The sequence below is a fragment of the Thyridium curvatum genome, assembly GCF_004353045.1.
Source record: "Thyridium curvatum strain D216 chromosome Unknown NODE_18_length_519074_cov_76.432364, whole genome shotgun sequence".
Taxonomy (NCBI): domain Eukaryota; kingdom Fungi; phylum Ascomycota; class Sordariomycetes; order Thyridiales; family Thyridiaceae; genus Thyridium; species Thyridium curvatum.
The window spans coordinates 109,840-136,118 of NW_022156773.1; the positions used below are offsets into that span (position 1 = coordinate 109,840).

The window sequence follows — 26,279 nt, forward strand, 5'->3', positions numbered from 1 at the left end:
ATATGAGGGAGGGGCGAAACGGAATGGGGGAAAGTTAAAACAACAAACTTGCTCAAAACACACGCACACCAACGACAAGTGCCGTCCACAGGGCCGAATGCCCGGATCTCGACAATCGGCGACAGCTTGGCACCCAATTCAGAAGCCAACACTGCTCTCCAAACCCAGATCCCTTCATCCAACACCATACGGAGTATATCCCATCTCAAAATTTTAACAGCACACTATTCTACCATCACATATCTCCATACGAACCCACTAGATGCCACGACAATACTTATCACGAGCTCTAAGAGCTCAGCTACACCGTACACATCAACTACAGAGAGCCGAAATGCTTCGAACATTCCAACACAATCACCAACAAACACAGTCTCTCCGAAATGCTGAGATGGTCCAAGCCGTTATACAAGCCCACAGACAAATACAGCAACTTGAAGCCATACGTCTACGGGAAAGGCCTTGGTACAACCGAGTCTTAGACCATCGATTGTTCAAGTAGGCATTGGATGTAATGATTTGGACCGCGATCACCCAGACAGTGAGTCTTACTTCTCAGGTTTAGGCATACTTATTTACTAACTATATTTATAGTGGCGAGTTCTCCGAGATGTATGGTCGAGGTACCCATGGTAGTGGTGAACAAACTGAGTGGGATAGGATGGATTATGGCGGATATCTGAACGAGAATGCAGTATTATGGCGGATATCTGAAAGAGAATGCAGTATTATGTGTAGCGATGGTTTCGATGGGCAGTGTGGTTTTTGATGAACAGCGATGGTTTTCAATGGATAGCGTAGTTGGAGGTAATCAATGCAACTCTTCTGAGCCTACGCCAGTGTCAGCATCAAGGTTGCTGTCAACTATGGCAATTACAAAAACCGCCTAGGTGCATACCATGCACCCATGCACACATTCCTCGATTTCACTTTCCTCCGGACCCTCCCCATTGCTCAGGTCCGGAATGGCTTTGCCGAGCTGATCAAAATCTCCTCCTGCTCCCATCTGGAGGTGTTTGAGCTGCTTGACAAGCACTGCGAGGACCTGATTGAGAACAAATTTGGTCGTGCTGATGGCTCGTCCGCGGAGCTGCGCCGAGCGGCCGATATTGTATGTGTGGCTCGCCAGGGCTTGAATCGAAGTCCAAACCTCTAACCGCATACTGACACTGGTCCCCAGATCAACCGCGAGGGCATTTACGAGATGCTGCGACTGGAGTCGCCTAATCTCCACGAAATTGGTCTAGACCGTGTCATTGCTTACGGGCACACCTGGTCGCCCCTGCATGAGCTCATTCCTGAGACACCCCTGCGCCACGGCCATGCCATCTCCATTGACATGGCATATTCTGCAACGCTAGCTAACCAGCGCGGATTTCTGTCCGATGCCGAGCACTTGCGCCTCCTCACTCTCTTCTCTCGTGCAGGCCTGTCGATCGACCACCCCCAGTTCGATAATGATGTGCTCGAGAAGGGCACCACTGCCATCCTCAAGACGCGCGATGGCATGCTGCGGCTTGCGCTTCCCAATCCGCTGGGTAAGTGTACCTTCCTAAATGATTATACTCCGGAAGAGCTTCGGGATGCCCTAAGGAAACACAAGGAGATCTGCCAACAGTTCCCTCGCGAGGGGGCGGGTCTAGAGGCCTATGTGGATGCCAGTGACACTGGATACACCGATAATGAGGCCTCCGGCACGACAGTGGAAGAGACCGTCGAAAATACTCCAGTCGCTACTAAGGCAGGTGTAAATGAGCTTCAGGGGACTGAGAAGCTGGCTGAGCGCGTGCAAGTGCACATCAACCAGCTGAACGGGTTCACCAACGGTGTACATTGATGGAATTGGGGACAGTACCACTTCTGCGAAACAATAAAGAGGGGGTGGAAAGAGAGAGAAAATAAATAGTCTATTATGAGGCATTTCATCAATGATCATGACCTTTGACCCTTCGGGTTCAAGCTCCATTTAGCCGCACAGCAAAGTTCTCATGGGAAAGGGAAATTGCCAAGACCCTGAGATAACTTAGAAGGAAACGAGAAAAGTGGTAATCCCTGTTTATTTGACAGATACCCAAGTTTACAGAACTGTGTGTACTTCATTGGAAGCTGCAAGTCGATAAGTTTCTGTGTACCCTACATGGAGTATTGGTACTGCTGATCTCCGCCGAATTCGAGATCTGCCAGTAGTTGATCACTGTAGTTACATGTCAGTCTCATCGTGTACATTGCATGGATGGATACTAAGTTGCTTTTCGAGTGGTGTCGTAATAGATTTAAGCTTCATTCCCGCACCACACCCGAGACTAACTTCAATTCTCAGCTCCAGTCACGTCAACCACGGAACTTGGCCCGGCCCCGGCCCTCCGCAGCCCCACCCGAGTCGCCAGATGAATCATGATGCGAGTAGGTACTTCCGCCTTGTTCATTCAATTTGGCCCAGTCCGTATCTAGCTTATTCTGCAGATGCTCATCCAGGGTTCGGTATCTTAGCGGAGTGCCTCTGACAACCAAGCATGCCATACCCAGCCAATAATTGACAAACCCTTACCCCTGCCCTTTACGTAACAACTGTTCAGTTCTATGGCGGGCGAACAGCAATTCTCGATTTGTACTCATTTCAGCCTTCACTACGAGGATCGCATAAAGATACCACAACACGAGGTTCATCGATCTTTTTTCAACCCTCTGCATCCATTGAAACAGCACGCTTCGCGACCTAGGCACATCATGGAAAAGGTACTAGCTTCGTTGACTGTCAGAACCTTCTTCCTCTTGGCCCTGGAGCTGGCCTCTATCTTCTTATAATAACTACAAAACGACTTTAAATTGCGCTCTTTTTTCCCGGTTGTTTTGCTAGCGCATCGCCACCTAAATTTACTGGCGCAGGGGCCATTTCCTTAACAGCCTGTTTAGGATCCCCTCGCTAAGCACCAAAAGAACCCTGTACACTAACATTGCAAGGTACATGGCTGTTAGTACACAACCCAGTACGCCGAGAAGGCTCTGAGCGCAGCGAAGGGCCTCTGAGGCGGAGACCCTGGAGCCCGAGAGGAACGAGGGCGGAATGGGTCCCATTTTACGAATGCGAGCCTTGCGAGCAGTGAGGGCTACTACAACCCCATTCCCTAAAGGCTGCGTTGCAGGCAGTCCCTCTAGTACCGTTAACGGCCCTCATTGTCATTCCTTCCTATATCCTCACTTGTATTCTGCCTCGAGCGTACATTGAGCACGAACGATGGTGCGCTCGCAGAAAGCCCGGTTTCCGCGAGTACACCGTCCTCGTCACCGGAGTTAGCATGGCCAAAGGCCTTACCCTCGCTCGCGCCTTCTATCTGTGCGGCCACAGGGTCATTGGGGCTGATTTTACGGAGGCTGGCGTTCCTTGCTCTGGACAATACTCACGTGCCCTTTCGAATTTCTATCGCCTCGGAAATTCGTTGTCACGTCCGCGTGACTATACAGAACGGCTATTACAAATCGTTCAGCAAGAGAATGTGCATCTTTGGGTATCATGCTCCGGGGTCACCAGTGCTCTAGACGATGCCTTAGCGATGGAGATAATAGAGAAGAAGACATCGTGCCGATGCATACAGTTCGACAAGACTGTTACCACGATGCTGCACGAAAAGGATTTGTTTATGCGTCACTGTCGCCAAATACAGCTCCCCATCCCAGAGACGTACAGTGTGGAATCTGCGGACCAAACACTCGACATTCTCCGAGTCGCCGCAGCAAGCAATCCTAATCACCGCTTCATCCTCAAAACTGTGGGGGTTGACGATGCGCATAGGGGCGATATGTCTCTTCTGCCTCTCGGCAGCGATGAGGAGACTGCTAGACACGTCACACGACTTCCAATTTCCAGGCATAATCCATGGATCCTACAAAGATATATTGCAGGCAACGAGGAATTCTGTACTCATGCCGTGGTCATGAAAGGAGATGTCAAGGTGTTTGTTGCCTGTCAGTCAGCCGAGCTACTGATGCACTACCGTGCGTTGCCAGCTGAGGATGATATGACACGAACCATGCTGCACTTTACTCGAGAGTTTTTGAAACGCTCGCCTGGAGTTGAAGACTGGACCGGACATCTCAGCTTTGACTTTATGGCTGAAAAGGTTGCTACGGGAAATGGCCAAACCAGAAGGCTGTATGCTATCGAGTGCAACCCACGGGCACATACCGCGGTGGTACTCTTCGCACAGCGAGGCCGCGAGATGCGTGACATGGTCCAAGCTTACCTATCAGCTCTCGACGGGGAGACATTTCCAAAGACCAACGGCGTCAGCGATGCGCCTATTCCGGAGTCTAATAACCTCTCTGCAGTGTACCCGCCTGCTGATGCTCTACCCCGTTACTGGATAGGCCATGATCTGGTAACCCTCTGGCTGCTCCCTACTTATAAGCTCTTCATTCGAGAACAAGAGCCTTCAAAGTACCTGCGGGTGGTCTTGGAACTACTGAAACACATTCTATGGTGGAAAGATGGCACTTTCGAAATTTGGGATCCATTGCCATTCATGCATTTGTATCACACCTATTGGGCTGGCACCCTGTGGAACGCATGGATGCAGGGGATAAACTGGAGTCGTCTCAATGTTAGCACTACCAAGATGTTTCTCTGCGATTGAACTGTATTATTTTTTAAAGAGCATTTGACGTACATGAATCAAACTCTTAAGAAATTGACAACTATTGATGCGTATTCTGATTTATCCATTGCCACATTGTCTTGACCTGTGCTGGCGTGAGCGGCCTTACGGAGTGGATTGAAGGCGATATCCCTGAAGTCGTCTCTACATCAAAAGATGGGACTTTGACTGCAGTTCGGGAAGTTCCGAAGCGGCGCCGCCAAAGTGGAATCAGGGCTGTAGCTGAATGGCGGGTTTTGTCCCCGGATAGATTCTCTTCGAGCTTGTCTAGCCATCTCTGAGGCGGCAGTATCTCAATATGAGACGAGCAGCCAGGCTCCTCTTCCTCGAATGTCCGGATCCAGTCCAGAAGGTGCTTCCATGTCACATCTTTATGGTAGTTGAGTACATGGTAAACGGGTGTCTCGATAGCTGACAGGGCTTGATAGTCCTCGTTGACATGCGCTGATATTTCGAGAATTGCTTTCGCTGCTTGGTCAACTGGAAGCCAGTCGATGGCTTCCTCTCCCAAATCAGGCAGACAATCCAACATTCTCCCTGTCGACAGCATTAATGGGTATGCTTCACTCATATTCCAAATCCCGGCTGCACCCCCACATAGCTGCCCAACTCTGACAATGCAAATTGAACTTTGTGTGCCATAATTGCTGCTGAAAGTCTGGTCAAGACGCACATTGCAAGCATGTTCGAATGCTCGAGCACAGATGCCCTCAGCAACCCATTTTGAGCGGGAGTATCCTAGGGGCGATGCGTCTTCAGGGCGGGAAGAAATCTTCTCGTGAACGGGATTGGACCGGCCATACAAAACGGCAGCTGTTGAAGAAACGAAAATGAAACGAGCCCCGGCCTCCATTGCCAGAGCTGCCAGAGACTGGGTTCCTCTGAGATGGTTGGCAAAGGACCGTAAGTTGATGTTGAAGTTGACTGCCCATGCCGAATGAATGATCGTTGTCGCGTGCTTTAGCAAGGAGCTCCAGAGTCCATCTGGCAGCCCAAGCCGAGCCTCTGCAATCCTGCACTGTACACAAACAACTTCCACGGGATCCTGATCGATCGCAAACCTATGGTCATCAAGGCCGGGAAGACCCCGAGCTTTCAAAGACTTGACGACTCGATCTCGAGCTTCTTCCTTCATCTGCGCACGTACCAGGCAATAAACCCTTTGCACATTCCTTGACCGTCTCAGGAGGTCCAATATATGGGCGCCAAGACCCCCTGTGGCCCCCGTCAATACGATGACTTGATCAGACTGGCGCCTGATACCTGTCTTGACCTTGACATTGGTGAAGTCTGAGTATTCAGTAACAAGCTCTTGCATAAGTTCGAGGCTAGTGTTGTCGATAATATTTTCTCGGTGTGGCCCGTTCTTTTGTAGCCTCAATATTTTGAGTCGTTCGGTAAGAGCCCGGACCGTACAGAAGTCATACACGGCATTTGGTCCCAGTTCCACTCCACTCCCTGAGAGAAATGTATTGTTGACCAACGTCCGAATTCGACTGGCTGCCAATGAGTCGATCCCTTGATAAAAGACATCATCATCAGGATTTATATCTCGCTCGGACACTTGGCAGTACACTCCTCTGATCGCTAGGAGAAGCTGGTCGTTTGGCACAGTCGATGGCAATCCTATTAGTGCCTGGCTTTGATAAGCTCTCTCGATTTCTTCTGCAAAGATCTTCTCTGCCTGTCCCCTGAGAATGGACCCTTTACTACTCTTCGGCAATGTTGCTTCATTTCTGCTTGGATGAGCCATGACCAGCATGGACTTAGAAATCCTTGCGTGACTTTGTGTCTCCTCATTCAGCTTATTGACTGTAAACCAGACAGTTTCGAGAATGTCTTCTGGAGACATAGTACTCTTGGCTTCCTTTGTCGGAAAGAATATGGCACCTGGGTATTCTCTACCATTGCCAAATATCAAAATATCCTGTAGAATACTGATTGTAGCCACGATAGCTGCTTCAACAGGAGAAGGATCAAACTTCTTTCCATTGACGAGGTTGATCTGGGCATCCGCACGACCGTGATATCGCCATAAATCTGGAGCGGTAGGATGGGGCTCAAACACATCCGAAGTTGCGTATGAATCGTCTTTTCTGTTCACTTTCCCCACACATGGCCAAGTTGACTTAACCACCAACTCATGAAGTTGATCGTCATGAGGTTCGAAGGACAGACTGTCGAAACCTTCGGTCGTCCGAAGATACTGCCATTCCTTGTCTACCGAATAGTCACGGTGGGATGATAGCAGAAAGCCGCATTCTGCACTTCCATACCGCGAGACAAGGTTTACCTGGTTGCTGACCAATTTGTCGCCTACCGAGGCTGGAAGGGCTGCACCCCCGACGCCTACGAGCCTCATACAGCTCAACAAGTGCAACGCAGCAGAGTCTTCGGCGAGCATCTGAAGGATATACGGCACTGAAGTAAAATATTGTACCGGAGGGCCGCCGACTGTGTCAGCAACCTCAATGCAACTGCGAATAGTGCGTGCGGTGATGGGGATCAAGCCTTCAGGAAACAGCCAGATCATAGCGCCGCTGGACCACGCCCGAAAACAGTCCGCAATGCCGCCATGATACAGAGGTGTTGTGGAGAACGTTGGAAATTGATTCCCGTGCGGCAGATTTGGCAGTACTCCGACTGCTGCGTGGTGGGTTTGTGGAATGGGCTTGGGCAGACCCGACGATGTTCCCGAGGTATGGAAGAAGTACGCGATATCCGTCGGCTTAGAAGGCCGACACATTGGGGTATTGGGGACAGCTGATCCGATGAGATTTGCCAGGCCATCAATGCTAATGATCTGTATCCCATTTACAGATGTGGCCTTGGTGTAGTTCCATCGATCGGTAAGGATGGTAGTGACTTGGCTCACGGTGCAAAGGTGTTTGATAGCTGATGGCTCAAGTTGTGGGCTATGGAGGCGTGTCAGTATTGCACTGTTAGCTCAATGCAAAACAACAGGAAATAGCGGTCATCACTTACGCCAAAAGAATGACTGGCAGACCCAGGCGTAAAAGTCCCAGCCAAGCTCCAAGGAAGTCGGGACTGCTTCTGCTCAGCAAGCCTACCGTGACGCGTTGCGTTTGCGGAAACTTGAGGCTAGAGAGACGCCCACTGAGGGTCGATGCTGCAGCGAAGGAAAAACTACGCAACTCGGAAAAATTGAGCTTGACTGGATATGGGTCTGCAATACATCAGTGAGACATCCCATCTGATGAGATCAAGGGTACCAACCATCTTCAGTGGATTCTTTTATATGAGAAAATCCAACGGCGAGACTTTCTGGAGTGTACTTCGCCTGTTCGTCTAGGAGGTGATTTATCGTGTCAAAAGTCCGAGGGTTTGTCTGTTTCCATTTGGCTGCTTGTCCCAATGTGCAGGTGAAGTAGGTGAGTTCAGGGGCTGCCATTGCGCCTTTGGAGATCATGGAACACAATCAAGATCAAGACAAGGGAAACAGAAATTGAACATTTTCATAACATGTCCTGAACGTGGTACAGGTGACGGAGGGAAACCGATGCGCCGACGTACGGCGCACTCCGGACCGGAGCGGGGCAGCCATCGATGATCCGTTGACTTTGCCGGCATAAGGTAGGCAATCAACTTGATGTGACTAGGGACACCCCCGCTCCTCATCGGCATGATGAAATCGTGAGGGGCTACTTCCTCACTGCGCGTCAATTTGACAACCACTTCCTTAGACTTTGATTCGATCTTTGCGCAGAAGAACAAGACATCCTCAATCTAGATCTTCTCATACAACAGGCTTTCTTCTACTAAAAGACCGCAGCAATGTCATCCCGCTCGCTCAAGGATGCCCTGCCCCTCATCAACTCGTCGCTGAGCATCCCGCAGCTCGGCTTCGGCGTCTGGCAGTCCCCTCAAGACGTCTGCGAGCAATCCTGCATCAACGCTCTGAAGCTCGGCTACCGCCACATCGACACCGCTCAGGGCTATCACAACGAGGCCGAGGTCGGGCGCGCGATCGCCAACTCTGGCTTGCCGCGCTCCGACATCTTCGTCACCACCAAGATCGCCGAGCCCGCCGGTTCTGTCGACGCCAGCTACGAGAAATGCCTCGAGAGCGTGCGCAAGCTGAACCCCGGCGGCAAAGACGTCTACGTCGACCTGTTCCTCGTGCATACGCCCAACAAGGGCGCCGAGGCCCGCAAGGAGAAGTGGCTGGCTCTGGAGCGCCTGCACAAGGAGGGCAAGGCCAGAACGATCGGCGTGTCAAACTACGGCATCAAGCACATCGAGGAGATGAAGGAGTACGCGACGACGTGGCCGCCTGCCGTGAACCAGATCGAGCTGCACCCGTGGCACCAGCAGCGCGAGATTGTGGACTACTGCCAGAAGAAGGGCATCGTGATTGAGGCCTACTGCCCCATCGTCCGGAACCAAAAGGCCGAGGACGAGACGCTGGTCGGTGTGGCGAAGCGGTGCGGCAAGACGCCCAATCAGGTGCTCATCCGGTACTGCTTACAAAAGGGCTGGGTGCCGTTGCCCAAGAGCGACAACCCGGACAGGATCAGGGCCAATGCGGACTTGTACGACTTTGATATTTCGGAGGAGGATATGAAGAAGCTGGACGGTCTGGACCAGGGTGCCGAGGGATCGATCTGCATGACGGTGGAGAATCATTGATTGGAACACACAAAAGCACGTAGTCTCGGAGAAGATGGAACAGTTAGATAGTCGAGTTGGACAACAGCCTCTTCATGAAATGATTGACTACTAGACAGTGGATATCATTGTCCATCACTCCTCATTAAGATTCCTGCCTTACAACAGGCACAACCATTTTCCAGACTTCACCGCATAAGTCTAAGTGTCTTGACTCTGAAAAGCCCAAATGACCACAGAACACTTTTTAACACGACAGGTTGGGGCATCCCAGATTCGTACCGAGAATGTCACCGGAGACACCAGTCAGCTGCAGGATGGCGCCGACGACGCCGCCCATGCCCTCACCAGCGATCAGACCAGCGGCGATGGCATAGGCGTAGATCTCCCAGGACCTGTGCCTCCACGTCTTCCAGACCTTAGAAATGATGGCGCCAATGAGCGCAGCATTCGTAAAGACCGGGTTGGGCAGCACAAAGGACAGGGCGATGGCGCCCCAGTTGGGCAGGTACTGGCGGTACTTCTCGCGGGGTCCGACGAGGTAGTAGTGGCGGAAGATGACCTGGATGATGGAGAAGACGCCCATGACGATGGCGAAGATGCCGGCCGACCAGGGGATCTTGACGCGGGGGTCGGTGACGGCCTCGGCGACGGCCTGCCAGGCCGAGACGGAGGGGGCCGCGAAGGCGCACTTCTCGTCGTCATTGATGTGGATGATGCAGGGATAGGCCGAGGTGAAGAGGACGAACATGGCCGGGGCGAGCCAGACGGCGCAGAAGGTGCCAATGGCCTGGGCGATCCACTGCTGGATGGGGGAGGTGCCGATGAGGAAACCGGTGCGGAAGTCGGCAGTCAAGTTGGTGGCGACATCGGCACCGCCAGAGGCAAGACCACCGGCGATCAAGTTGATGGTCTGGGCCTTCTTCATGGGGTAGTGCGAGCCCTGGGTAACACCACCAAATACCAGCTGCGAAGCCTTGGAAGCAGCGGTCAGAGGAGTCTGGTCGGTGACAGCACCGATCTGGATGGCGAGGAAGGAGAAAATGAAGGCGAGAATGCAGGCAAGGATGGTCATGCCGGGGTTCATGTCCCACTGGAAGTGGAAGATGAGGATAGCAAGGATAACGGAGACGACCAGACCAACCATCCAGATCCAGTCCTTGACCTGCTGCTCTGGAGGGGCGGGGTCCTTGACGGTCTCGTCGTTCCTGACCTCTTCCTCAGCGTGCCTGGCAAAGTACGGGGAGACCTTGTTGCGCTTGACCAGGATGGTGTTGATGCCAACGCAGATCTGGTGCCACACCGACTTGAGACCGATCCAGATGACCTTGTACTGGATGAAGAGCTCTGCCATGGACGAGCAGACCATGATCATGACACCAGGCCAGAGCAGCCAGTAACGGGGCGAAGGGGTCCGCGTCGCAAGCTTGGCGAGACTGGCAAAGTTGTAGTAGCTGTCCCAGTGCGGGTCATCCGGGTACTGCTGGATACCGATGCACGTGCCGTAGTGCACCAGGAGAGGCCCGATGACTCCCCAGGCGAGGAAGGATCCGCCAAACATGGAGAGAGCCGAGTTCATACCAATGAGGATACCCGAGCCAATGAAGGCAGGCGTAATCTCAATGTACCAGCCCCAGGACTCGATGTTCATGGCCCACGAGGTGTAGTTGGACCAGATGTGGATCCAGGTGAAGACGTGCCAGTCATAGAGGATGCCAACAGCGTAGTAGGAGGCGACGCGGTGGCAGAGGGCGGCAGCGAAGGCAATGCCCAGCGCCTTGAGCTTCTTCATGGCCTCGATGCCTCCAGCGACACCGGCGTGCATGGAGCGGATGGTGAGCGCGGTGGCGGTGGCGGTGGGGAACATGAGCCTGAGCTCGCGCGCGACACGGACGACGAAGAACTTTCGTAGCGGGGTGACGAAGAAGAGACCCAGGAAGGAGCAGACGATGGTCAGAGTGTAGATGCGACCGAGATCGTCCTTGGGGTTGTTGCTCAGAAGATCGAGGCGGTACATGGCGGGGATACCAGCGACGAAAATACCAGCGATACCACCGGCACCGGTGGCAGCGGCCTGGACGATGGAGTTCTCTTGGGGACCAAAGGTGCCGCCGATCCACGGAAGGTTGCCGGCGCTCTTGGAAATCAGCTTGACGATGCCGTAGCCGAAAATGGCTCCGAACATGTTCGCCGTGAAAGTGAAACCAGTCTTGAGACCTATTACGGAACAGCGATGTGTAAGTCAAATAGCTCGAGATCCGCTTTCTACGCCCACAACAGTCCGCAGGATAACTTACCCAGGTACAAATTGGAAGCATTGACCAGGCATCCGAGAATACAACCAGTGAGGACCGCCCGCAGGGACAGAGCGGCATATTCCACGGGTAGGTTGGGGTCCATGGGCAGAGGGCTGTAGAGATCAAGCTCCTGAGGCTCCTCCTCGATGTCGACCTTGAGCCCGTCCTTGACATCATCCTTGACATCGGCGACAACGGGCTGCTCCAGCGGAGGAATGCCCTCAGCGAATTGCTGCGTTATGGCAGTGCCGTGAGGCGCAACCACCTTCTCGTCCATTTGCTGCGACGCCATGCTGTATGGTGTTGCGGTGCTGCGCTGCTGACACAACACGAGAGGGAAAGATGGAAAGAATGGGCAAATGTGCCACGAGCCTGGGGGAAGGGGGATCCAGCAGGACGGCACGAGGGCGGGAGGCTGGCTATTTGAAGGCGAGCATGGGCTCTCGCAGATCCTCGAGCTTAGCTTAAATGAAGCAGCAGCGCGCGGGCTTCCGTCCAGAGGAAGGAAATGCAGGCGAGGGGCATGGGCTGTCGCACTGCTTCATGCATGTCCCAGCTCCGGAACGAAGCACAGTTGCCCATGGCGGCTTGTGCTCTGCGCGGGGTCCACCTTGATACGGACACCAAATCCCTACGACCACGCTTCCCCAGGTCGACCGGTCGAGGCCAAGGCGCGGTTGTCGCCACACCCTTGTTCGAGCAGAGATAAGCAGATGGAACGTTGGGCCAGGGATCGATGCTTTTGCCTCATCTGGGGGTATCATTCTTCGGGGCCCAGAATACCAGCCAGATGGGCCACGCTATTGGAGGAGGCTCCAACATCCCGTGTCGGTGCTGGCCCGCGCCAACAAGGAGTGGGACAAGGCGATAGAAGCTGAGCCGAATCGGGCAGGTGAAGGATGTCGAACAGGATGCGCCAGTATCGACAGACCCAGTAGCTCTTGCGGTGCGCCGTCCGTTTGCCCCCCTTGTTGGACCAACGGGAACGGCGATCCTGCCAAAGAGGTACTGGCCTCCGGACGTCTAGATCTGACGGGCAGAAGACTGAAGCTGAGAAGGCAAGCTACGGCATGCCATCCTCCATTCTATCACTCTCTCTCCAACACACCACCTAGCCATCTTTGATTCGATATCAGCTCCGACCCAGTGGCAGCCAGTTGGAAGCTTGGATCAGCATGACCCGTCGCTATCTCAATTTATGGCTTGATTAGGTCCAGCCCAATCAGAGCAAGGTGTGCGACCTGACCTTGGCATATCGCTGTCGCTCTTTACCGTGTCCAGCCAATGTTTTAGCTGACGGCACACCCGCCTTTTTTGCCGCCTTGGCGGGCTGAGCACTAAGCAGGGAATGCTTGATGCGGAACAACCCTCTGGCCTGTGATCATGCGCCCGCACACCATGGAGGTTTTGAAAATAGATACGTCGGGGAGGAAGAGGCAGCTGGGGTGGTGGTACATGCTGAAGCGTGCTTCTGTTCCTGAACGAAGACCGTCTGGTAGGGTTCACGCCAAGCCAAATGAACCGAGGCAGGTCAAGGCAAGCATTGTTTGCTGTGCCCCAGAACACTGAAGGGGACCTTGGGGCCTGGTCACGCGGGCTTTCCAGGGTCCGTTTCCTCTGGTGGCTTGAGCGGGACGGTAGGTGGTTACTCAATCGTATGCCCATCGACTGGTTCCCGTACCTGGAATCGATGGAGCTTCACCCAGCAGGGACTAGCAGCCGAAGAGAGGCCGTTTTTTTTCTTTCAAGGTTGCCCCGTAGTGCCAGCCACCGCGTTCGAAATCTGCTTCTAGCGCTGCTCTTTGGCCCCCCAACCGACACGCTGGGCTGATGCGGTGGTTTGACTGAACGGAATAGTGGCCCGGAGCATCTCGTTCTGCTTCATTTGTAGGTATTGTCCCTTTCCTCCTAACATGCTTACCAGAAGGGGCAGGTTGCTGTATGTGGCTTGACCGCTAGCACAACTAACATCAGGCCAACAGCACACCCGGTGCTGGACGTCGATGATTGCCCAGGCTGATCAAATTACGATGCCAATACTCGTAAATGCTCCTGCCCAACCCAGAGACCGGCACATTGCGTGACCACTACATTTACCTTCGCAAGCAGCATCTGCCCACAGTGACCGAGGCGCGTCTAGTCTCTGCACTCGCCTGGCTCGCGACAGCCTGGCCCCCATTATAGCGCTACCTCTGATCTGGTCTCAGGCATGTCAGGGACGATAAGACAAAGGCATGTGAAGTAGTTAGTTATTGCAACGTGCACGAGGGGCATGACAATCGGCCCTGCTTGCCCATACGGCACACCAACCAGCTTTCTCCCAGTTCTTGCTTACTCCATGCATAGATGAAATACGCAAATCCCGGAAGTCGGCACACGCCTGTTCGGGATCTGGAGATCGCACGCTGACAACTGCTGAAATCCCCATGACCACCAGCAGGGGAAACGGAGAAATGTGGTAGGACAGGCGTCGCCAAATCCTGTCAGTTCAAGCTTCTGACGGTCGACACCTACTACGGTTGGATCCTGCTAGCGCTGTGCTCCATCCCAAGCTTTTTCCAGGGTCTAAAATAGCGCTTCCCCCCCACCGGCACTCGAACTGAATAGGCAGGCGACTTGGTTCAGGTTCAGAAGCATCTCCTCCCGCATTGCCGCCGCAAATGACCTCTTCCTTATTAGACAGGTCCAGACCAAAACCTCCGGCGCCAACATGTTATTCTGTGGGCACCGAACTGTGGTCTCCCGCTAGCAGTGAGCTTCGGGGCAAGTCTGGTAGAATTTGAACCCTATTAATGTTAAGCTTGACAACTGCCGTACCTTATCTCAGGATCCTCTCCACCGCCGGTCTCCGAAGGAGCCAAGATTACCCTCCAATTAAATATTTGCTAAGTGTGATGACAGACACATCCATCTCACTGATCCGTGGGCAAAATTACCTGCACCCAACCGGCAGGACTGATGATCTTCATTGTCGAAACGCAGTCACATGCTCTTGAGACGCGAAGGATGTTAGACCCTGCCAATCTTCCTAGATAAGAACCCCTTTCGCAAATGATCACATTTGAGGTTCGGTTGCATTAAAATTGACACAAGCACAAGGGAATGATGGCTCGACCAGAACTTTGGACCAAGGAAGGGATGGGCAGGTAAGTGATAGCCTACCTCATTGAACCGACCGAAGTGGTGGCAGGATTGGACGGAGGATTGGATGGAATGACACGATCAAAACAGACGGACCGGGCCTGCCAAGACTTTTGGCTCGGCGCGCTACGCCGCCATAGGAAGGTTTGCCGTCGACTGTAGCTCTGTCGACAGGGTCAGCTGTGCCGCCAAACTGGCCCAGTAAACGTTCTCGCGTCGTATATGCGGTTATTGACATGAAGAGGAAAAGAGCGACATTCTGAGGAGAAACTTTTACGTTTTCTTTTCCCATTTTTCTTTTCTTTCCAGGGACGCGAGCCGTGCGCCCCCATCGGCCATCGATGGGGTCGTATGAGAGCGGAGGCGAGCCGAGAATCCCAGCCTGTACGATCCAGCTGTGATAAGCTTCGATTCTCTTATGCCCCAAAAGGAACCATGATCAACATGTACTGCATTTAGCACCCTTTCTAGAACCGCGATTGGAGAGAATGGCTGGAGATTATCAATTCCAAATGCTACTTCACCTGCATGCTGATCCGTAGTATTGACCAACATGCATGGGCCTTGCTTGTCATGCTTGCCACATCTGTGAAAAGCTTGTTCAGTGTAGTTTCTCTTGGCTACTAGGTCCTGTCCGGCTGGCTAGACAAGCAAGACACCCTCTCTCTTGTCTACATCTGGGCCGCACAGTTGCTTGGAGCAGATCAGATCCAGCCATGCCAGCTGGTGGCTACCGTGTGGCGATATCGAGAATCCGGGGGAGGAGCCCGTTTGCCATCTGCTGGGGGTGCACGGCCAACAGCATGGAGCCCACATTCAATACTCCATCACATGCCCGTTCATGCTCGCCTTGATGGAGACTTCCCTCCATTTAGGTAATAGATCAAACCCAATTTGACCATCATGCCGCTTCCAAACATAGCTTACATAGACGAGAGTGACATTGAACCTCCCTGGAAAGCTTTCGAGACAACTGTGCTGGCGTCCACTTGCATAAGGCCCAACCTTGTGTCAGCCTCAGCTGCCCCATGCGGCCTCCGACATGGTGATCCGAGACGAGGCATATGCGAAATGAAAACGCCCTCTTCACAGCCTTGACAAGCCGCCCCTATCCGCTTCGTTCCGCAGAGACTCAGAATTCCTGCCAAGACAAAGCCACTGCTGAGCCTAACCTCCCTTGGAACTTGGATAGCCCTGATTAGGTAGGTGAGAACAACTCCATGTCCCTTTTATTTTAGCCCTTCGGAAAAGAGCGCGATATATGATAGATCTCCGACTTATCAACAACTCGGCCGAATGTCCCCTCTCTGTACAAGATTTCACAAGTTGAGCAGGAGAATGAAGACAGCTATCCCCTCGGTTATTGCAAAGGGATCATGATTAAAGGCATACATCGGGCCCAAAGTATTCACGTCAACTACGTCTCCACCTAGTTGAGCGAATCCTCAGATTCCTACTCTTTTTGTGATAGAAACACTGGCAAGCATGCGGCAGAGAGGACCTCAAGCATGGCGGACCGCCTGTCATCCCAATCCAAAGACGGGGAACTTCAACTCTACACTATGGCGATGCGCGATGCTTCCCTTTTCCAAGTTTGTCCGATCGCGGGTAGATGCTGGCTCAGGATTTCTAGAGCTATTGTTTCGCTCCTACAAGTATTCACTTGTTAACCTACCATTTGAATTCACATTACCTTTTGCTACTCAAATGCTTAAAGTTCTCGAGTCTCAGACCGAATGAGCTATATTCACTATCAACGGTTTGACCGACGAGACAATGAAACAGAGTGTCATTTACCAAATGGCCACGCAACACAACCTACACTTCATTGGTGAATCTGCGTCAAGCAAGCTTTACTATCATTGAATGCCTCAGGCTGAGGCTAGAAGGTGACAGTGAGTCACGACTCTTGGTTGGTCCCATGGTGGAATTAGGCAGCCACAAACCATGGGATAAGAGCTAGATAACGCCGAACCGCTTTTGCCTGCGGGCATATGGTCAAATTGAAACATTACAGAGAAGATTAGCATGGCCCCTGCACAAGGATGACACGCGTTCAAGCTCCGAGAGTTCCAATTTTTTGGTCTTTTTTGACACTCTTCTTTGCTGGCTCGTCCACTTCTCCCGCCATCAAAATTGGATAGACTGGACAGAAACAAACGCCAGCATAATTACTTGGAAATGAATAGCAAGCAGAAGAAAGGTTAGTGGGCAGGACTAATAACTTTTCCTAGGGATCCATTTATTACGGTTCCATCGATATCACGAATCATTCAATGATTTTTTTAGCAGTGTAGCAATTGAACTTCTGTTCTATATTACGAAAGAATAGAAGAAATGAACGAAATCGTATAAGAGAGTTGTGAAATACGCAGGATAGAGTGACCTTACACAAGGAAAACTGTACTCAAGTCGCTCATCGATAGACCAGAACCGACCTCCCCATGCATACTCCTATGGACATATGCTTCTCCCAATAGTTCAAACTCGCCCTCCTTCGTAGGACGTAGAATAAACGGTTTCGGTACCGGGAAATATCCACGCCTCGTCTCCTAACTTGATGTGATCGTTTCCAAGACCTAATTGGCCTTCGTCGGTTGCAAATACAACCTTGCCAGTTGTACTCCTCACCAAACGACCCTTGATGAGGTCCATGTGTAAGCCTTTCTCACCCCAGACACGTTCTGGATGACTCAAATAGAGTCCCAACGTTGCAGTACTATCTCTTCCGCTTGCCTTCTTGAGGCATTTCATTGCCAACCCGACTCCAGCATCGCATAGTTTGCCTTGGGTCCAGGCTAATTCCAGCTGCGGCAAGATTCTATCCAATTCTGGAGGAAAGGCCTTGTCTTTGATAGAGTCTCCTTGGTCTTCCAAATATGATCGTTGGGTTGTATACATTCTGGAGATCAGTAGTTTCAGGCCTTCCCATTCGCAAGTCTGTGGGTTAAAGGCTGAATCTCTGAGGAACGTTCCCATCTTCGGGTCCGCAATCAGTCCAGCGGTCATCATAAGACCGTGTAGGCTGCGATCCCACATGTCCACGAATACGTCTATATTATTGAAAGCAGATGGTCGCTTCCGAAAGTGTCCGTTATTAGCGTTCTCCAGAACACTTCCAGTCTTGACTGTTGGACCGCAGTCCCTTCGCCATCGACGCTTACCACTTCGCGGCGATCGGCATTAAGTGGAAGGCCCGCCATCTCCAGGTACGATCGTAACTTCGGCGTCAATGTAGGAACCCTTATATGGGAGGCTTTAGGGATATGTTGAAACAGGGCCAATAGAGATCTGTCACCCTCGGCAGTGCCGCCGAGAAATTCTATTCCCTCGAATTCGTACAGGGCTGTGATTTCTCCGATGCGTAAACCTCTACATCTGAGAGCCTTATTATCTTCGAGGAATTCTACCACACGGGACGGGAGTGAGCCTCCCGCAGACCATGGGGCGCCGATAGTCCACAGCTAGTAGACTATCAGACTGTGCGGCTCGGTGCTGCAGGTTGTCCAACAAACCGAGGAACCCATAGACCTTGTCTCTAGGGTCCGTAGCCAACGTTTCCTGGAACATTGATAAAATGTTGAGAAGTCCACATTCTATCTTCTCTGTCAAGGGTCTCACACTACAAGCTGGGTGGTAGCGCCCAAACTGTGTGACCCTAAGTCTCACAATCATTGAGATGAAGCGGCGGCATTTCCAATTATCTCGGCCTGCGTGATGAAATAATATTTTCTCATGACAGGCCTCCTGCAGTGTTTTGACAACCGGGCTTAATCTAGTCGTGTGACCATGAAAAGTGACAGCAAGTTCAGTCATGAGATCGAAGGCGTTGCTGCTCGCTCAGAGTTCGAGTGCTGTAGCAACCAAATCCACGGGGAAGAGCTGTAGGCCGCAGACGAATGCCAGCTTCTTCGCTAGAACAAATTCTTGAATTACCCAAGTATGTTCAAACCATGTGCGGTGAAGGAATGTGTACGCTGCAAGCCACTGACGCGGGCCAATTCTTCTGACATTTGCAGTCTGATACGCGAAGCGGTTGAGGAAGTTTCCTAGCGTGAATAGAATTTCGGTCTTCTCCTCCGTGATGTCGAGTACGCGAACCAGGAAGTCTGCCCCAGATCGGGAGAAGACATCCTCCCCACCGAGCCACCCTATCACTCGTTCCGCGTGCGTGTATATTTGTCCCATGAGCTGGACTTGGGCCGCACGTTCCTCTAAGTCATCCTGATTAATACAAATTTGATCAATCCAGATTAGTGATGACAATGTATATTGGTCCAATCCGTCTGCGAACCTCAGCCACGCTATCATAAATGAAAGTGCTGTTTCATCCTACGTACGACGGATCATAAGTTGATCCGAAAAGGTCGAATCAATCAATGCCAATGATTCTGATCTTTTGAAAACTGCGAACGACATGGGGATTCCAGATGATGTTTCGTCAGTCTCAATACTTGATGCCCGGATTGGTAGATGAGCTCTGGACATGGCTTCACAGAAAAGCTGCCGCGGTACACCCTTGCAATTTTCCAAGAAGAGTTCCTAACTTTGGAGATGACCGACGACGGGGAATCGATGTTGGTTGCTGAAAGGACATGGAGATACAGTCCGGACTCGGTCGTCAAGTTCGGTTTTCGGTCTGTTTCGGTGGTATTAAAATACGCGCATAGCCCGAGGCCGAGAATTAGCCTCGAAGTTCGGTCATTTCACTATCACCATGCAGTAGCTCCACTGTAAGCTTGCCTAGAAATGTTGTCCAATCCAGTCGCTCAGCGCTCATATCCACTGGATAACTTGGCTCTGTTTTAGCGTGCGGATGGCGGCTGTTCAGTGGGTCATCCCAGCTTGGGCCGATGACGAACCACGGCCTCGGAGTTTAGAAGGATTCTCGCTCTTGATGGCTTCACCTTGCTGAACTGCGTGGGCTGCAGAGCGGGGATATCTGATTATAAAGGAGACAAGACGTCCTCTGGTAGACACCTTCTTCTTCTTCATCGCATCACTTCTCGACATCACGACAAATACCTGACGAATCGCACAAACAAATTCATCTCAGCGGATACATTGACATTGAGACAACACAAAAGCTCGTTTATATTACTCAACATTTGCCCACCATGGCATCTGCCGCCACAGCAAGCCCAAGGACCTTCCAGGTCGGCATCATCTGTGGCTCGCAACGTATCATCCGTGCTGGACCGCAGATCACCACATTCATCCAACAGACCATCTCCTCGCACTTGGCCGCCACCACTCGGAGCAGCAGCTCAGGCCACACCTTTGCCCTCGAACTCATCGACGTAGCGGCGCTCAACCTACCGCTATCGGACGAGTCCGGCATCCCCTCCAAGATCACCTCGGCCGACGGCTACGAACACGAGCACACCCGTGCCTGGTCACGGCGCGTCGCCGCCCTCGACGCCTTTGTCTTCGTCTCGCCGCAGTACAACTGGGGCATCCCGGCCGGCCTCAAGAACGCCATCGACCATTTGTTCAACGAGTGGCGGGGCAAGCCCGCCGCCATCGTGACCTACGGCGGCCACGGCGGGGACAAGTGCGCCGCGGCGCTCAAGGTGGTCCTCGGCGGCGGGATCGACATGCACGTCGTGGACCCGCCCGTGTGCCTGACTTTCCCGGGCCGCGAGTTCCTTGTCAAGGCGGCGACGGGCAAGGAGCTGGGGCTGGACGGAACTGCGGAGGAGGGGCCATGGGGGGATCGCAGGGCGGATGTGATCAAGGCGTGGGAGGGGCTTGTCAGCATGCTAGTCGAGGAGAAGAGTGGAGCTGTCTGACGGGAAGTGTTGGTGAGATTGAAGCGGTGTCATTTGTGATTGATGGATTCAAGAGAAGATAGACTGCGATCCGTGTTTCTATGGTAGCTCAGCGAGATTTTCCCTTCAAATAACGCACCCACCTAGATTATAATATCAAGTCTTGATGACGAGGGAGCCAAAATGTGGATGTGCTCGACCTTGCGGTCAAAATTAAAAGAAAAGCATAAGCTCTTGCTGATCTACTACAAGGAGCAAACAATGGCTTGCATCTCTTGGGGGTATCAAAACAATGAAGCGCTTCTCACAACAGCCACCTCCCCATTCCTGGGACATAACAAGGATCTTTCCCTATCCCAAAGCCGGCAGAGAGACAAACACTCCCGACTAATCCAATCCCCTGGCAACGAGAACAGCTCCGTACCCAGTGGCCCCTCATTTCCACTCTGGACAACACTCCTGCTCGCAGGGCTGGGCCCTGGACCCTTGTTGCGCAACTGGGAGCCAGGCCCCGGAGGAGGCCTGGGTCCTGGCCCAGATGTTGCACCCATACCGGGTATCGAGACTTGCCACAAGCACACCTGGAACGTCTTCGACAGGAATGCAAGACGGTTTCTCGGTAGGAAGGCAAGTACGAGACCGATCTGAGAAGACACATCGTCGCTCAAAATGATTGGAGTGATGATGCCGAGCGGCACACTCTCTGAGTTGCCGGCGGAAGCCGTCTCCCCTGATGACGAGTTGAAGGCGCTGGTGGCGAAGTAAAGGAATGTCTTGTCTCTGGTCGCCTGGTCTAGAGAAGACATCTGCACCAAAACATGATTCTTGTCGTGTGTAACTATTACTCGTTCAGCAATGGCCGGGGGTATAGCAGCACTAGGAAAGTCTGTGCTTCTATCTTGAGGCTCTGGGTACTGAATACGATATGATTGGAACTCAGTCAGGTCCCAGTCCAGCACATGAGCAGTAGTCGGGCCCAATCCTAGGACGAGTGTCGGGTCTCGAGGATGTACGATCCATCGGCATTTAGGCTTTGACATCTTTGCAGTCTTGGTCACAGAGGATGTTTCGACCGAGATGGTATGTAGCATCGACTCGGTGTGGACCAGAATGCTACTCGACTTCGGGTGGAAGACTAGCTGCAAGATGGATCCTTTCGGGCCGGCCTGGATGGGCACTGCTGTTGGCGTTCCGATGGACGGATCGCTCTGACCCGTAATTGATTGCACTGAGACGATAAAGACCTTTTTGCTGGTGTCGGAAAAGCACAGCAGCTGCCCATCCGGGCTCCAAGTAACCTGATCAATGCCAAAGAAATTTCTCGACATTTGTATCTCTGTGATCTTTCCCCGAGAGCTATCATGGATCGATAGGATGCCCTTCTCGGTGCCATACGCATACAAGCGGCCAGCTGGCGAGGTCGCAAGGGCGGTCACAGGATCGATCCATTTCACGGTAGTCTCGGAAACTGTAGAACTCTGAGCAAGGCTCTCCATGTCGCTCTCAACATCAGATCCTCGTCCAGTCGGCTCTGCGTATTTTAACAGAGCGTTAGGGCCCCAAACATTTCCGTAAAAGCCTCGAATGTCGTAGAGCCGGCGAAGGTCGGGGCTGAATGTCAATCCGAGAACGACATCCTGAGAGGCAACGTGATAGATGTGAGTGAGGGTAGAGGTCGTGAACACCTTGATGGTCCCACGTGCATCACCGGTCGCGAGCAGATGCCCATCGCGACTCATGGTCAGCCTGTTGGCCCCAACAGACTTCTCCTCCACCTCGTTCTCGTAGGGGGACCATTGGAAGATCTGCCCTGTGGTGTAAATTCCGTAGACCTGTGGTTCGCGTGGGTGCCAGACAGCTTCGATTACCTCGCCTCTGTAGTCTGCATCCTTTCTATAAAGGTGTCCAATATGCATAGGCCCATCTGTTTCCCAAGCGGAGAGTGGATGACCGCGGTATGCAACTGATATCAAGCTCCCATCCTTGCTCAAAGCCATATGATTGGCAGCGTTTAGGTACTGCCCTTCAAGCTCTGGCTCCTCCAGTTCAGCAACGACATTCCAGGTCGGAGAAGGCTGGTCGATAATCAACGATCGCACTCTCCTGTCATCAGTGCCCACGAGAAGAGTGTTGCCCTTGAGGAGCAGAACTAGTGGACGAAGCCCGATCTCGACATTTGGTACCGAGAGTGTGCAAGTCCCTGTAGCAACGTCCCAAACCTTAGTCGTGCGGTATCCATATGTCACGAGTGTCGTGGCTTTGTTGTTGACCTCCATCCTATAGAGGCGCTCGCCATGCTTGATGGGGCTGGTAGTGTGATAGTCCAGGGTTGCAGAGTCGTAGATGAATACTAGCCCAGATGCGACAAGAATAAAGACGTATGGTCCTGCCGCTAGAATGAATGCAGCATAGGTGCTGAATCCAAACGAAAGTCGACCCAGCGAGTCATCCCAGTTATCTGATGATAGTCCGGAAACGCTGAGAGACCTAGCCTCGGCTCTGCCAAACTGTTGATATATGGCAGAGTTATGAGGGCAAAAGGCTGGTATAACCTTGTATATAGACATGGGGAGCCGCCGCAGGTTCCTCCCGAACTTGCCGGCCAGTCTCACCAGATCCACCGACCAGCACTCAAACAGCTCCACCTCTTTGATATGCTGATGGCTCGCGGTTGGGTCAGTCTCGTCGTGGGAGCGGCGATTGGTTGCATACAGGGCGAGGTGCTTCGAGGTTCGCACTAGCAGATCCAGACGCTGCGTTGATGCAAGGAGGTAAACCCACGTCAACACCCAAGGTCCCCCAAGAAACTTTCGGAGTGTATCTGCAGTCTCTCTGCAATCTATCGGGGCACCGACCAGGTGAGTCGTCCAAGCCATGACCGCATAATCCAAGAACTCTGGAATCTTGTCCCGGGCAATCTTTCCTCGCAGCCCGGTCGCCATGAGACAGCGCATACAACTCAGGAAGATCAGTCGATGGGCCAGATCGCGCTCCACGTAGAACGGCCGCTCGCCACTGTCGTCCAGCAAGTATTCGCGAGCGGTATGATGGACGAGAGCCACGTTTCCGCTGTTGTCAACAACCACAAAGCCGCCGCACAGATCCACGATCAGTCGTTGTATGTCCAACACATCGTCTTTGTCCAACGCTTGTGAGAGTTCGACGACTGTCAGCACACGCACTGAGCATGTGACAAATCGCAGTATGGTACTCGTCAGCTCTCTGTCTGCCGGTGTCTGGTCCATGATCGACGCTGTCATGCGGTCGTACAGCGCTTTCATGCCGACGGGCAATTCCTGGAGCGTGCGCTCGACATCGGGAATGACGTAGCACTTGTTCAATCTCTCGACAGCCAAGCGCACCCACTAGCTATCGAATTAGTGTCCTGAAAGGCACAACGGGCTGCCCTCCAAAAGGGAGATACTTACCAGAAAATTGTTCTGTGCACCTTGGATTACTCTTTCTATCAGCCGCTCAGTAAACTCCGCGTCTCCAATCTTATTGAGCTCCTGAACCATGTATGATCGAAGGTCCTCTGCATGACCCTCGATATGAATGGAAGTTGTGCGCAGTGATGATCCGATCTTTTGAATGGCTGTATCTATATCATCCGTGATTCGACTGACCAGGAGGATGCGAATTGGTAGAGGGAGTGAAGACAAATCAGTCAGGTACTTGAGCAAAGTTCGGGGGTTCTCAGCCTCGTCGAGTCCATCGATGATCCACACAATGGGCCTTGGCGCTTCAATGCAGGACAGCACAGATTTGATGCAGTCCCACACCATTCTCGAGTCGGCACTTTCGAAGTTCACGGCTTCGTCTGTGAACTCCACGACCTTCTCCTGGAACCCAGGAATGTTGAGCGACATCTGATATGCCAATGAGCGAAGAAGCAGGCTGAGGGTGCGTTTCTTTCTGTCACCAAACCGAATGTAGAAGTACTGGCAATAAACCTCGGCCTCCTCGCCAACAAGGGAATTGATGATGACAGATGACAACACTGACTTCCCAGATGCTGGGCCACCATTCAGCCAAAGGATATGTGGTGCCGGATCGTTATTACGGAACCACTCGAGATAGGTATCGTCTTGCGTGATCCAGTCGCCAGTTCCTTCCACCCACTGGTCCTGAAAGAAAGCGTAGTCCGTGCTCGGCAACTCTGTTATGGCAAGCAGCGCTCTTAGATCGAGCGATGCCCGTCTGTTCGCTGCGACAGTCGCACTTTCTGATCCTCGCGTGAACCTGTTGGAAATGATCTTGCTCACTAGCGACCTAAGTACGTTTCGAACCGTGATGTAGTTGGGATCCACTGGGCTATCATACTTGCAAATGCCGTGGTGATCTGCATTCAAAGCCTTGGACGTCTCGCCTGGGTATCCCAGAACAGAAGAGTCTTTCTCTAGGACCATCTTTCACCAAGTTAGTCTAGGAGCCTGGGAAAGTACCACAAGCGGACCCTACTCACGATGCGATTCGCCTTGATTCCTATGGGAGTTGGCTGCGTTTCATAGAACGAGACGATATCGAGCCTGGGCGCAATATGTCGAAATTGTTCATTCAACTTTTGTAATGCGAAAGAGTTCTTAGCCAGCTCCGCTATGTACTGCTTCGGGTTGGTTGTGAAAGTTGATTGCAGGATGCGATTCAGCGTCTGTGCCAGATTCGTGCCACGATGCGGTGTTGCAAGGAAAATGACGGCGCTGATGGCTTTAACAATGGCTTTGTACTCGGGATCATTTTGTCCTTGTATGTACGCCTTTTTCTCGTCAGCTTGTTTGTGTAAAGTGTTTGTCTTGACAAGGGTGAGCTCATTACGAACCTCCTTGGTGATGAGCCCTCCCATGCTGTGTACAACGAATATCAAAGGCACCTGTCGACGTCGTCAGTAGTATCCAGTCCAGAGGATTCACAATGAGCCTACTTTCTCCATGTCTAGCGCGTCGCCTTGCTCGTCCCTGGCGTACTTGAGATCGAACAACAGGTCCTTGGCGAAATCCAACACTGAAGTGTTGAGATTGCCGGCTTTACGGAAGTCGGCATTGTACCCGAACGTCAGGATCCGAGCGAGGCACAAGTCCGGTTCGAGGGGCAAAAAGGTCAATGGCCAGAACAGCTCCGGGTCCGCGTGCTTGGACCATGTCTTCCTGCTGGTACCCCCAAGTCCATGCACAAAGACGATGTTCGCCTTGTGGCCATTATTGGGGCAGTAGACGACGTTCAGGCCGAGCTGCCCGGGATCATTCACGCTGGGCCTCCGTGACTGGGCGATATCCAGCGAGGATGATGGGAGCCGGAAGCTGTCGCTACGGGTCGATGTTCGTGAAACGGTTTCCGCGGTCTCGGCGAGGGTCACGGCGTCGCTGCCATCGTCGCCTGCCTGATTTGATTTCAGTGAGTCGCGTCGTTGGTCGCTTCCTTTTCTTCCGATCTTTGCGATCTTCCGAAACTGGATGCGATTGTTATCAGTGCCATATTCATCGGCTGGCTGAGGGGGAAACTGTTCCGACACACCATGGTCAACAAAGCACTGGGTGTCGCGCCTCCACCACGGACAAATCAAGCCGAAAACCAAAGAGGGACAGCGACGTGCGCTGTGAATGGTGATCTCCGTCTGTGCATATCAAAAAAGGACAATGCTCGCATGGCCGAGGATTAAGAATCCTATGAATCTACCCTAGACAAACTCCGGTCGCACTGAGCAAATAGCAGAGGAGAAGTTAAAAATCACACATGTTGTTGAAGAGAATAGACCAGTCCGCTGGAAGGTCTCTACGACAGAAAAGTACCCC

General features: G+C 52.5%; 8 protein-coding genes across 8 annotated transcripts; 4 read left to right on the top strand and 4 right to left on the bottom strand.

Annotated features, from left to right (window-relative positions):
* Window positions 1–334: 334 nt before the first annotated feature.
* On the top strand, window positions 335–1,837 carry E0L32_003921 (uncharacterized protein; the record flags this gene model as incomplete). Its single annotated transcript, XM_031138274.1, has 4 exons — window positions 335–465; window positions 595–612; window positions 841–1,111; window positions 1,181–1,837. The coding sequence occupies 4 exons, from the start codon at window positions 335–337 to the stop codon at window positions 1,835–1,837; spliced, it is 1,077 nt and encodes a 358-aa protein (XP_030997983.1).
* A 1,777-nt stretch (window positions 1,838–3,614) lies between these two features.
* Window positions 3,615–4,631, top strand: E0L32_003922 (uncharacterized protein; the record flags this gene model as incomplete). Its single annotated transcript, XM_031138275.1, has 1 exon — window positions 3,615–4,631. The coding sequence occupies one exon, from the start codon at window positions 3,615–3,617 to the stop codon at window positions 4,629–4,631; it is 1,017 nt and encodes a 338-aa protein (XP_030997984.1).
* A 61-nt stretch (window positions 4,632–4,692) lies between these two features.
* Window positions 4,693–8,064, bottom strand: E0L32_003923 (uncharacterized protein; the record flags this gene model as incomplete). Its single annotated transcript, XM_031138276.1, has 3 exons — window positions 4,693–7,567; window positions 7,638–7,839; window positions 7,890–8,064. The coding sequence occupies 3 exons, from the start codon at window positions 8,062–8,064 to the stop codon at window positions 4,693–4,695; spliced, it is 3,252 nt and encodes a 1,083-aa protein (XP_030997985.1).
* A 383-nt stretch (window positions 8,065–8,447) lies between these two features.
* E0L32_003924 (uncharacterized protein) lies at window positions 8,448–9,302 on the top strand (the record flags this gene model as incomplete). The annotated part of the gene is made up of 1 exon (XM_031138277.1): window positions 8,448–9,302. One exon carries the CDS (start codon window positions 8,448–8,450, stop codon window positions 9,300–9,302), a length of 855 nt encoding a protein of 284 aa, XP_030997986.1.
* Window positions 9,303–9,528: 226 nt separating this feature from the next.
* E0L32_003925 (uncharacterized protein) lies at window positions 9,529–11,870 on the bottom strand (the record flags this gene model as incomplete). Its single annotated transcript, XM_031138278.1, has 2 exons — window positions 9,529–11,498; window positions 11,579–11,870. 2 exons carry the CDS (start codon window positions 11,868–11,870, stop codon window positions 9,529–9,531), a joined length of 2,262 nt encoding a protein of 753 aa, XP_030997987.1.
* Window positions 11,871–17,200: 5,330 nt separating this feature from the next.
* On the bottom strand, window positions 17,201–17,758 carry E0L32_003926 (uncharacterized protein; the record flags this gene model as incomplete). The annotated part of the gene is made up of 1 exon (XM_031138279.1): window positions 17,201–17,758. The coding sequence occupies one exon, from the start codon at window positions 17,756–17,758 to the stop codon at window positions 17,201–17,203; it is 558 nt and encodes a 185-aa protein (XP_030997988.1).
* Window positions 17,759–19,836: 2,078 nt separating this feature from the next.
* E0L32_003927 (uncharacterized protein) lies at window positions 19,837–20,511 on the top strand (the record flags this gene model as incomplete). The annotated part of the gene is made up of 1 exon (XM_031138280.1): window positions 19,837–20,511. One exon carries the CDS (start codon window positions 19,837–19,839, stop codon window positions 20,509–20,511), a length of 675 nt encoding a protein of 224 aa, XP_030997989.1.
* Window positions 20,512–20,646: 135 nt separating this feature from the next.
* On the bottom strand, window positions 20,647–26,004 carry E0L32_003928 (uncharacterized protein; the record flags this gene model as incomplete). Its single annotated transcript, XM_031138281.1, has 6 exons — window positions 20,647–20,690; window positions 20,915–23,855; window positions 23,919–24,899; window positions 24,956–25,360; window positions 25,412–25,936; window positions 26,002–26,004. 6 exons carry the CDS (start codon window positions 26,002–26,004, stop codon window positions 20,647–20,649), a joined length of 4,899 nt encoding a protein of 1,632 aa, XP_030997990.1.
* Between the last annotated feature and the right edge of the window lie 275 nt (window positions 26,005–26,279).